The sequence below is a fragment of the Beta vulgaris genome, chromosome 6 (assembly GCF_026745355.1).
Source record: "Beta vulgaris subsp. vulgaris cultivar EL10 chromosome 6, EL10.2, whole genome shotgun sequence".
In the NCBI taxonomy this organism is placed as follows: Eukaryota; Viridiplantae; Streptophyta; class Magnoliopsida; order Caryophyllales; family Amaranthaceae; genus Beta; species Beta vulgaris.
The window spans coordinates 63,682,468-63,694,448 of record NC_079207.1 but is presented as its reverse complement, the minus strand read 5'-3'; the positions used below and the strand labels follow the sequence as shown (position 1 = coordinate 63,694,448).

Sequence of the window (11,981 nt, the reverse complement as noted above, 5' to 3'; positions counted from 1 at the left end):
TCCTTCCAAAACTCTCCAAAAATTATTTGTGACAACACCTTTGGAAGAAGAAGAGTTATTAAATTTTTTTCGGGTTTCGGGAGATACGGGAGGAATGACAATGGTAGGTAATTTATCTTTTAGATTATTGCGCTGTTTTTGGGCTTGAGAAAAATTAGCGGGTGGCTTCTTACGGTGAGATACCATAGTCCATGGCCCATATTCCTCACCTAACCTATCTTGAACTGAACTATTCTGTGGGCTAGGAAGAATTTTGGGTCTATTTTGCAACGTCTGGTTATTTGGGCCATGTGTCATTCCATGCAGATTTTCATTTGAGGCACTTGGAGTATTTTCATGGAATACTTTCTCTGCATGCCATATGTTTCATTCTTTTTCCTTGCCTCTTGTTGATCCGAATGTTCCATAGGAGCTTTTCCTTTGAACTCAATGCACTGATTTTTCTGATGTCCTATGCGACCACAATGGAAACATAAGGAATGAAGATTTTCGTAAAGGATTACCTGCCATTGGTTACCTATCCATACTTTTGATAAGATAGGTTTTGTTAGATTGATTTCAACACAGACTCTAGCATATCGTGCTCTCGTGATGTGATTTGTAGCATAATCCTCACGAATTGGTTTACCAAGCTTACTTGCTATAGTAAATAAGGCTTCTTTGTCATAGTATTCAACAGGCAATTCTGGTAGATGAATCCAAAGCGCCAGCTTATTGAATGGATTATAAGTAGGTCTGAAGTTCGGTTGCCATTGAGTTAACATGAGATAATGATCAAGTATATACCATGGACCTCCAAATAAGGCCTTCTCATAATTATCTTGCAGACCAAATCTAAACAAGTAAGTTTCTTTGCCTAGATCAATCACCTCCAATGAACCTCGGGGTTTCCAAATAGACCTTACCTTTTGAGTCATAAAAGAAGGCCTAACTGCAATTCCAAAACATTTCCCCATAAGCGCGAGGCCCCATGGCTTACGGAGTTGGGCTAGCTTTTCTTTAGAAAATTGAACAACATTCTCCCCAGCAGGGGATTCAATCTCAGGTTCATCCCATTCCATGGAATTGAGATAAACTGCTTTGGCTTCAGAGAACCATTGAGAGGAGTTAGTAACAATTTCTTTAAATGATACCCTGTCTGAGCTAATATTAGTAGTTATCGCTTGAGATTTAACACCTTCCATACCCTGATCATTTGATATGATCTGCTCATCCTCTAACCAATTTGGATCCTGGATACTTCTGGAATGCATGGACTAATACAAAAGATGAACTCTAAAATTTGACTCCCAGAGTCCCCAGGTCAGAGACCTAAGGATACTCTCTAGTGATCAAAATTTTAGAGAGAGACGCTCTAAATCAAGAGAGAGAAAAAACCGTAAATAAATTGAGGTTTTGCATTATGCATCTTACTAATTAAATGTAATACTGTGTATATTTTGAAGTTTATTTTACCGATGTATTTGACATTATGCTAAAGTATACATCAGTTTACTCGAGTCTCGACGATAAATTTACGATTTTCTTTGTTCCAAGTGCTAGTTATACTGCATCGTTTTCGGTTATCTCAAAAAGGTTTTGGACGTTCCTGGAGCCAGTCTACCGAAGGTCGTGTGGTGCCACGTGGGGGAAATGGAAGGGTATATAAAGGACTCCCACGACTAAGAACGGACATAGGAACAACTTTTGCGACTTTTACGACTATTACGGGGAAATTTCGTGGTGCACTAGAAAATCATAAATGGGTGGTTCGGTTGCATTTTAGGGCAATGCAGAGGGTGCGAAGCACTCGGGATACGTTATAAGTCGTGTTTGACCCTCAGGAACGTTTTTGGCAAATAATATGATCGGATTGAAGGCTCTATCCTTCAATTTTTGTTGTTTTTAGGACATTTTTGGACTTTTCTGGGCCTTGTCATATTTTCTCCCGAAAAATTCCTAGGAGTGCCGACGTGGCTAGTAAAGTTGAGCGGGTGGTCGGCACCATTTGCATTGCCTCAAAAAGCCTCTGAACACCCCATTTGTTCAATTCTCGTGAAACCCCAAAATTGCCTCGAAATGAACCTAAATGCATTCAAATATTCGTTCCAAGCCACATGACTTCTTTCCAATGACCTCCCATGTCCCTAGGACAAATCTCATAGTGTTCGGAGCTCAGGCCTCGGGAAAGTCCAAAAGTGTGTTTTATAACTTTCAATTTTAGCTGATTTCGGACATTTTTGGACTTTTTAGGGCCTGGTCGTATTTTCTCCCAAAACATTCATAGGAGTGCCGACATGACTTGCAACTTTGCGCGGTTGCTCGGCACCATTTGCATTGCCTCGAAAAGTCTCTAAACACCCGATTTTTTATATCTCGGGAAACCCAAAATTGTCTCGAAATGAACCTAAAGGCATCCACATATTCATTACAAACCACATGACTCCTTTCCACTGACCTCCCATGTCCCTCGGAGGCATCTTGAAGTGTTCGGAGCTCGGGCCCAGGAAAAGTCCGAAAGCGTGTATTATAACCATCAATTTTGGCTGTTTTTGGGACATTTTTGGACTTTCCCGGACCTGGTCGTATTTTCTACCGAAACATTCATAGGAGTGCCGACAAGACTTGTATCTTTGGGCCGGTGCTCGGCACCATTTGCATTGCCTCAAAAAGCCTCTGAGCACCCCATTTGTTCATTTCTCGTGAAACCCAAAATTGCATCGAAATGAACCTAAAGGCATCCACATATTCGTTCCAAGCCGCATGACTACTTTCCAATGACCTCCCATGTCCTTAGGAGGCATTTCGTAGTGTTTCGGAGCTCGGGCCCCAAAAAAGTCCGAAAGCGTGTATTAACCTTCAATTTTGGCTGTTTTTGGGACATTTTTGGACTTTCCCGGGCCTGGTCATATTTTCTCCCGAAACATTCATAGGAGTGTCGACATGACTTGTAACTTTGCGCGGGTGCTCAACACCATTTGCATTACCTCGAAAAGCCTTTGAACACCCTATTTGTTCATTTCTCGTGAAACCCAATATTGCCTCGTAATGAACCTAAAGGCATCCACATATTCGTTCCAAGCCGCATGACTACTTTCCAATGACCTCCCATGTCCTTAGGAGGCATTTCGTAGTGTTTCGGAGCTCGGGCCCCAAAAATGTCCGAAAGCGTGTATTAACCTTCAATTTTGACTGTTTTTGGGACATTTTTGGACTTTCCCGGGCCTGGTCATATTTTCTTCCGAAACATTCATAGGAGTGTCGACATGACTTGTAACTTTGCGCGGGTGCTCGACACCATTTGCATTACCTCGAAAATCCTCTGAGCACCCCATTTGTTCATTTCTCGTGAAACCCAAAATTGCCTCGCAATGAATCTAAAGGCATCCACATATTCGTTCCAAGCCACATGACTTCTTTCCAATGACCTCCCATGTCCCTAGTATGCATCCCGTGGCGTTCGGAGCTCGGACCCCGAGAAAGTCCCAAAACGTGTATTATAACCTTCAATTTTGACTGTTTTTGGGTCATTTTTGGACCTTCTCGGGCCTAATCATATTTCCTCCCGAAACATTCCTAGGAGTGCCAACGTGACTTGTAACGTTGCGCGGGTACGTGGCATCATTTTCATTGACTCGAAAATCCTCTGAGCACCCCATTTGTTCATTTCTCGTGAAACCCATAATTGCCTCGCAATGAATCTAAAGGCATCCACATATTCGTTCCAAGCCACATGACTTCTTTCCAATGACATACCCCTAGACTTTATACATTTCCGATGCAACCCTGAAATAGCTTCAAAATGGTTGTGAATGTCGTCATATATCTGTTACAAGCCATGGAAGTCCTTTGGAATGACACCTTGTACCCCCAGGAGACATTACATGCTCGGGCCTTGGGAACGTTTTAAATCGTGTACTACGACTTTCTATATCGGCGGTTTTAGGGCCTCTTCTGAATTCTAGGTGCGTTCTTAATTTTTTCCTGAAACCTTTGTGGGAGCTCTGGGATCACTTGTAATATCTCTCGGGTGTTTGAGACCCTTTGCATTGCATTAGAATGCCTTGAAATACCCCATTTATACTTTTCCGATGCGTCCTCGAAATGGTCGTGATAGCCGTTATATGGCTGCTCTAAGCCATGAGAGTTCTTAAATTGACCTCCCATATCCTTAGGAGGCATTCCATGGTCTTCGATGCTCGTGCCTCGGGATCATCCAAAAGCACGTATTTTATCTTTGACGAGGAAGAATGTTGGAAATTGAGGAAGAAAACAAAGGGAAAGTCTTTGGCAAATTTTTTTTATGAAACTTAACATTGTTTAAAATAAATGTAGTCATATAAAATGGTTAGTCTATAATCTCTTAATAAAATGGTCATTACCAAAAAAATCCTTAAATTTTCGTAACAGAAAGGTCAGAAATCTTAAAGTAAACTTTTGTGGATGACAATAAAAGGGAAAAGGCATCCAAAAGGAAGTCCTAATTCTGAGAGTGTTGCCATTTTTTACCTTTTGAATTCTACAAAGCTTAAGCAAATCAGCACATGTTACTTATCTCTATCTAAATGTAAGAAGCTAAAAAGAAGGCAATACAGCGAATATTGGCCAAGGATTACTCAAGGATACTATGCAAGCTCACAAGTCATAAACATGCTAATAATACTGCCTTCACAGCTTCACTCCCTATTACTATTATTTGTTGACATACTTGTACAATAGATGCACCTCATATAGAGTTGTGAATCCTGGTCCCCTGGCACCTACATACGTTACAATGATACAATAATGATCATTTGGGAAAAATGAAATTAGAATTGTAATTTTATTAGCATTTCAATATAATTAGCAAATTTTCATGCCATTAATACTTCATATACTATAGTACCGTGATAAAAAGAAAATAATAATTTTAAATATCAAAAGGTTTGCTGTCGAATATACAAGGAAATGACTATTATTCGAAGGTGTAAACTGTCTACAGTCAGACGGTGTTCAATATTTTCTCAAACTGAGGAGGAACTCGGAGCAAGGGAGCCTGAAAGTCCCCGGGCTTTCCAAGTTGGCCACACGCAGCCATCTGATCATCACCCCTACTGAGGCGCAGGAAGACCGTGCAACCTCCAGCTGCCAGGGCATTCCGAAATTCAATCATCTTCTCTTCCTTGGTTGGCTTGAAGAGAGACCCACTATGAGGATTGAATTGGATGAGATTGATCTTGCACGGAATGTCTTGAACAAGATTAATAAGCCTCTTTGCGTCCTCCATGCTGCAGAGAATAAACATGAAGTTATTCATGAAGTACCAGCCAAATAGCAGATGTATGATCAAAAACCCCCCAGAACCAGCAACTAGTGTTCTCTTAGACAGTCTGACCAAACCACTTAGCTTTTTACATTTTGCTAAACTTTTGAGTATATATGTGCATCTTTTCTTTAAACATTTTTCTTTTTATCTCTTTCATAGAACCATTTAATCTTATTGTTCAGACTTGTAACTGTTTTTAATGTTTTACTAATACATGGTCTGACTATCGTCCATCTGGTACACATTTGCTGATGGCGAGGGCCGAGGGGGAGAGAAAAGACAAAATAAATATGGAGCACCGCAGATCCGGCACACTATTTGACATTGTGAAGCACAAAGGAACTAACCTGTCATTGATTCCTGCAAGCATCACATATTCGAATAGAACTTTATAATTATGTCTATGTCGCAACTCCTCCCTAAGCGTTCCAAGAAGTAGTTCCAAGTTATACTTCCGATTTATTGGCATGATCCAGTTTCTCACCTGAAAGCTTTTTCCTCAAGATGTTAACTATCTAAGACCATGTATGAAAAGAATGACTGGGATTCTAGTACATTACCTCATCAGTTGTAGCATTCAAACTAACAGCAAGAGCACAAGTGCTTTCATGAAGAAAACGTTTCAGTTGTGGGACCAGTCCACTGGTTGAAATAGTAACCTTCCGAGGACTGAATTGGAGCCCTTGATCATCTACCATTATGTCTGATGCTTTAACTACATTGTCTATATTTTGAAGTGGTTCCCCCATACCCTAAGCAAATACAGATTAGAAAAGTCTTGAAAAGATGGACTACTTACAAGGCAGAAAAAGGTAATTATAAAACCAATCAGTGAAAGCAATATGTTCCATACATTTTCTAAAATCAAGTACTTAGAGCAAAAGATGTTGCTTGCTTTGCACAGACCTATTTTTGACCATTTATGTTTACATAAATGAGAATCATATTATCATTATAACTGAAAAGGCAAGCAAGATAAACCAACCATATCAATAATTCATTGAAAAATGTTCAAACAAGATTTTTAGGTCACAGAGCATTAGACTTAGGACAGGTATTCAAACAAATTTTTAGGTCACAGTGCATTAGACTTAGGACAGGTACATGTTAGTTACTGAACATAACGAAAAGCTATATTAACTCAACTTTTGAACCAGGTCTTGAAGTAGTATGCTTTTGTTGTTATTGTATTTCAAAGGAAAAATTGACAATAGAGGTCTGAACTTTGGGCGATAATTTTTAAAAGGTTTGAACTATTGATTAACCTGTGTAGGTCCCAACTTTAGGGGGTCTTAACTTTTAGCGGGCCTCGGTGACTTAAAACTGACGATTTTTTTTATATCTCACCTAGTTCCTACTTCCCTCCCTCAATTAACCCTTCTGGTGTAACGCAAGTTTTACAAGTTATGACCTATTAAGCCAATTTCAAGTCACTAAGACCCACTAAAAGTTAATACCCCCTAAAGTTGGGACCTACACAGGTTAATCAATAGTTTAGGCCTTTTAAAAATTATCACCCAAAGTTGAGACTTCTATCGTCAATTTTTCCTATTTCAAAACAACCTCTCTGTTGGCAGCAGTAAAGCTGCATACATATAAGAACCACAGTCACCCAACCTAAGGTGGAGCATTTTAGAGCATTAAGCTAATGTTGGAATTGATGTTGTTGACTATTATCTTGCCTAAAATGGGAGCATTTTTACAGGCATTGGGGTAATTATGGTGTTGATGGTGTAGACAATTTTTAGTCACTCTGCAAACCTAAACAGACTATAATATTCAGTATGCAATCCATATATGATATATCACCCCAGGTAGGACTTCACTGATAGAATCATACCTAGAATTAAGCATACCAAGTTAACATTAACCCACGAAACGAATACAAGCAATTATTTATCCATCTTACTTCCAGCACTTACCATGAAGACGACATTTGTAATTGACCCAACTTCATTTGTGCACAATCGCCGAGCAAACACAGCCTGTTCTACAATCTCAGCGGCAGTAAGGTGCCTTGTTAAACCCATCCTGCAAAGAAAAATTCATAAAAGGAGCTGAGAGGACAATAACTGACTTAAAAAATTCATTTGAATTAAACTATATTGAAGCTTGCCTTCCAGTGTAACAAAACTGACAATTCATGGCACAACCCACTTGACTTGAAACACACACTGTATTTCGTCCCCTATCACAAGGGATTATAACTGTTTCAATCACCAGTCCATCTTCCAATGTGAATAAAATCTGCAAGCTCCTGTGAGTTTCAGGGTCAATGAGAAGATTTTTATGTAAAGCAAAAACAGACGATGGGAAATATCAGAGAACGTTTTATTGGCTCAACAGTCAACAGGCACTCCAATGCATAGCTAAGCTAACATCGCAATTGCACAAACAAGAAAGTTCCTTTTTCACCTTTTTTGTTCCATCAGATGCAGTGCGGATATCTTTCAGAGACAACGCCCTAAAATCTGCATGGACACTTAACATTTTTCTGAAATCTTTGTTTAAACCTATAGGATGACAAATCAACTGGTCAACAGAGAGCTTAATGGAAAGAACCAAACTAATACTCTATTTTTCAAAATATTAAGTTACTTTTGGTTTTGAGTTTACTAACTTTAGCAATTAGTTTCTCAAAAAATATATAGCGTCGAAGATGTGATTGCTATATTTGTATACTTCCTCCATTTCAATTTAGTTGTGACACTTTTAAAATCACGGACTCCTAGACAATTTTTGGAGAGGAGAGAGACAGAGAAAGCTAATAAAAAGGTCCCATGTAATAGGAGAGAGATAGAGAGAAGTTATTACCCAAAATAAAAGTGTCACAACTAAATTGAAACTTCCTAAAATAGAAAGTGTCACAACTAAATTGAAACGGAAGAAGTATAAAAAATCCTCTTTCGAAATTAATCATTATGCTACTTTAACTACATTGATAAAAGAAATAATGGTCAAAACTAACAAGATCTGGATACAAAAGTCGGCTATGGCCTTATCTTCAAAAGAAAGGAATAGTTGTTTTATAGCTTGAGAAAAAAATAAGAAGGCTAAAAGCAGGACATTTATAAATTTTATGCGAACCACCTTCCAGTTCATCAGAACAATGTGCCCAGATATTGTCACCATAGAGACGTTTCCATAACATCATAGCCTGACCCGGCCTAAAACCATGTAACTGAACCCATTTCTGTCAAAAGCAAACATCATAGTAAGAGATTAATCAATCATAAGTTTACACCAAAAGGTAACAAGTTGCATGTTTTGATCACATCGTGGCTCAAAGCTCAACATACATTGAGCATTTAAACTTAGGAGTACATACATTGGCACAATGATTGTATAAGAATGCTTCAGGTTTCAGACAACAGATAATAGTCACTTGATGAAGTGATTCCAATCAATCCAGATTACACCATCATAAAGTTCACTTCTTCATCCAAAATAAAGTATTAAACTATCCCATGTAGTTTGGTTTTCTATAATTTACGTAATTCATGATTGAACACAAAACATACACCTTCTTATATGATATCATCTACATACTTTTTTGAGAATTGTTGGTGCATCCGAGTACTATTCATTTAGCACATGTAATTGACATTGTCACATGCCATCAAAATAAAGATGCTCTACTCTCTTACCAAAGCCAAAAGACAACTCACATACAAGCATGGAATTAAGGGTCAGAGGAACTATACGAATTCTACGAAATCCAGTCTAATTTCTAATGTCCTAGTGTTATACAACACCAAACCGCGCTATTCATGAACCAAACAACAACATAAGATACACGCCTCGAATCAAGGAGCAAATCAAACTATTAACAAACTCCCAATCTCAGAATAAATTGAAATGTCCTAGTGTCAAACAACATACAAATGTAAAATTGCCAACAAAACACCAAAATTTTAACCATATACTCCTACACCCACCTCATTACTAGCTAATCTTAGCACAAAGAAATCTCTCTAACAAAGCAAAACAAACAATTGATACAAAATTGAAATAATGCATAAAAACCCAATTTTCCTAAACTTTAGAAAGAAAAAATTCAAGCAATGAACCCAACATACTTCAAGCTCATCATATCTCATTCCTTTCAACAAAGTCTTTGAATTCCCTTCATTGGGTTTTATCTCATCAACTCCTACAAAACAAATTCAGATATCTCAACATAAAAATTAAAAATATAATACTTCCCCATTTCAAACTACTCGCTAAACTTTTTGACGTTCACGCTTACCGATGTACTATATTGACTATTAATATCTTTAATTATTAAGTATAAAAATTTGATTTTCTAAAAAAATACATCGACACGAATCCAACAACATACTGCATTATAATATTTGATTTTATCTAATACTCCCTCCGTCCCAAAATATAAGTCCTGTTTTCTTTTGCACAGTCTTCAAGGCGCACCTTTGACCTTCTCTATCTTCAATTTCGTATTAGTAAAAAATATAAAAAGTTGATAATATGAAACTACATATTATGGCGAATCCAACAAGATCTCACACGGATATGTTTTCTTGTATATATTAATAAGAATATTTGGTCAAACTTTTTAAAGATTGACTCCCAAAATAGAAAGGGGACTTATATTATGGGACGGAGGGAGTAGTAAATAATGCATGGACAAACCTCATTGATGAATAGTGTAATTTTCAAAATGTCGCGAGTAATTCGAAATAGAGGAAGTATTAATAATAATAACAAATAAATAATTAAATAAACCCAACAAAATCCAATTTTTATCAGAAAAACATTAAAAAAAAAGTTTCTTACTTGAAGTGAAGGTGTCATTATCAATGGAAGAGAAAGAAAGTGATTGAGAAGAAGCAGTGATAGAAAGAGAGCGTCGGCGTTGAGGGAGAGAGAAGAGAGAGATTAGAGTTGATGATGATGAAGATGATGAAGATGATGAATGAACGATGGAGATTGAAGAGGGTATTTTGGTGAGATGCAGAGGATTAATTCCCACCACAATACGCCTTATCCAAATGCAACTTTTCTCCATTTTTGTTGTGGGAACAAGAAAGGTTGCAGAGTAGAGTAGGGTTTATTATTCCAACTGTAACTAAAAGCTGAAATGGATGAAGAACAAGCACACGACGTCGTGTTAGATCTTTTGTCAAAGGGAGCATTTTTTTTTTTGAAAGAGAAATTTCATTAAATTGAAAGTCAAACTGCATCTATAATAGGTATTAAAGTAAAACAAGATACAAGTAGACAAGACTAAATCAAATTCGTCTTCGAAGAAACTACAATGAACCAGATCGAACAATACAGCACAACCCTCTTGTATTTGCTGAATCAAGCCGCTATTGATGAGGAAGTCTATCATTCTAATATAGTTTGGGAAGAACATTCTTGATCGAGTCAGGTTGACCGCATCCGAGATTCTAATACCTTCATGTTGAGTCTCGAACTTCAACCAATGAGAATAATTTCTCATACTTAAAATCAAAAAAACCATACTCACAACTCCCATATGGGAGAAAGAGATTTCCAAACAGAAACTAAAAACCACATAACAGGGTTTGAGAAACTCTCATAAAGAGAGACTAATTTATTGAACAAAACAAAAAAATGAATTAAAAACTGGAATTAAAAGGGGGAAAAGGGCTTACAATGGATGAAAACATCCATGGCGGCCCCTAATTGATGAAGAAAGGGTAGGGGAGGCTAGGGTTTGAGAGAGAGAAAAAGAGAGGGGAGGCTAGGGTTTGAGAGAGAGAAAAAGAGAGGGGAGGCTAGGATTTGAGAGAGAGAAAAAGAGAGGGGAGGCTAGGATGCCAAAGAGAACATACTAATTCATCTCGGAGATGTTCAAATTTAAATACATTTAAGTGATTTTTTTCGTAAATAAAATGTTACTGATATTAAATTTAGGAATCTAATAAGTAAAACTTAATATTAATAATAATATATTTATGAAAATGTACTTGATTTTCAAAATTTATACATCTCCGAGATGAATTGACACTCCCTTATGTCAAGAGTAGGAGTGGATTTGAGAGAACTAAATCCTAACCGAAATAAAGAGTTCGGGTGAGCTCTTATCAATAACTATATGGTTATAAAGTAGTAACTTATAGTATGAGATTTTTATAGAATTTTAGGGGAAAAGGGGAAGGTTTTGAAAGAATATAGAGTTTGAGAGAGAAATACACAAAATTAGACATTTCTTCTTTTAGTAAGAGCAAAATAGAGTTTTTGCTATCTTGATTACTACCAAACAATTCCGTATTTAGAGTTTTTATAATAGAATATAGTTCTTTAAATAGAAAAATTCAAGAAAAGTAGCTAATCAACGTATATTTTGCAAAAGCAATATTACAGTAATTAGTTTTAGAACTAGTATTAGTTGTTGTAACTCGTAATAGTTGTTGAATGCGTGTTTTAAACTATTCGATAAGACGAAATGGTTGTATTAATAAATTGTACGTCCTTTATTTCATTTTATTCTTAAGCTTTTCAAACATTATAAAGTATATCATCTTTCGTAGAGTTTTAATTTGATTAAAAATCTTTAAATTGCTTGAGAAAATAGAATTTAGACCATGGAGAAAGAGTCATTGATTGAAACTGTATTACTCCCAAAAGTTTGGATTAATCGTGAAAGAAATGTATCCTATTTTAATATTTGTAAGTCAAAGAAGATCAGAAAATTTCAATGGTGAAGTCC

At 37.0% G+C, this 11,981-nt stretch overlaps 2 protein-coding genes across 2 annotated transcripts; both read right to left on the bottom strand.

The window, feature by feature from the left end:
- Nucleotides 1-293: 293 nt before the first annotated feature.
- On the bottom strand, nt 294-1,253 carry LOC125498480 (uncharacterized). Its single transcript, XM_048646696.1, has one exon. The coding sequence runs from the start codon at nt 1,251-1,253 to the stop codon at nt 294-296; it is 960 nt and encodes a 319-aa protein (XP_048502653.1).
- Nucleotides 1,254-4,869: 3,616 nt separating this feature from the next.
- LOC104897394 (hypothetical protein) lies at nt 4,870-10,394 on the bottom strand. Its single transcript, XM_010684261.4, has 9 exons — nt 10,079-10,394; nt 9,364-9,437; nt 8,375-8,477; nt 7,700-7,797; nt 7,401-7,531; nt 7,207-7,315; nt 5,845-6,036; nt 5,632-5,768; nt 4,870-5,246 (listed from the first exon to the last, which is right to left on the bottom strand). Exons 1-9 carry the CDS (start codon nt 10,308-10,310, stop codon nt 4,961-4,963), a joined length of 1,362 nt encoding a protein of 453 aa, XP_010682563.2. The 5' UTR covers nt 10,311-10,394; the 3' UTR covers nt 4,870-4,960.
- Between the last annotated feature and the right edge of the window lie 1,587 nt (nt 10,395-11,981).

Bases quoted from the DNA above. Each gene is read 5' to 3' on its own strand.
- LOC125498480 (XM_048646696.1), bottom strand. From the start codon at position 1,253: ATGCATTCCAGAAGTATCCAGGATCCAAATTGGTTAGAGGATGAGCAG.
- LOC104897394 (XM_010684261.4), bottom strand. From the start codon at position 10,310: ATGGAGAAAAGTTGCATTTGGATAAGGCGTATTGTGGTGGGAATTAAT. The intron at 9,438-10,078 runs GTAAGAAACTTT...TTTGTTTTGTAG, and splicing joins TAATGACACCTTCACTTCAA to GAGTTGATGAGATAAAACCC. The intron at 7,316-7,400 runs GCAAGCTTCAAT...TTTTCTTTGCAG, and splicing joins CAGTTTTGTTACACTGGAAG to GATGGGTTTAACAAGGCACC.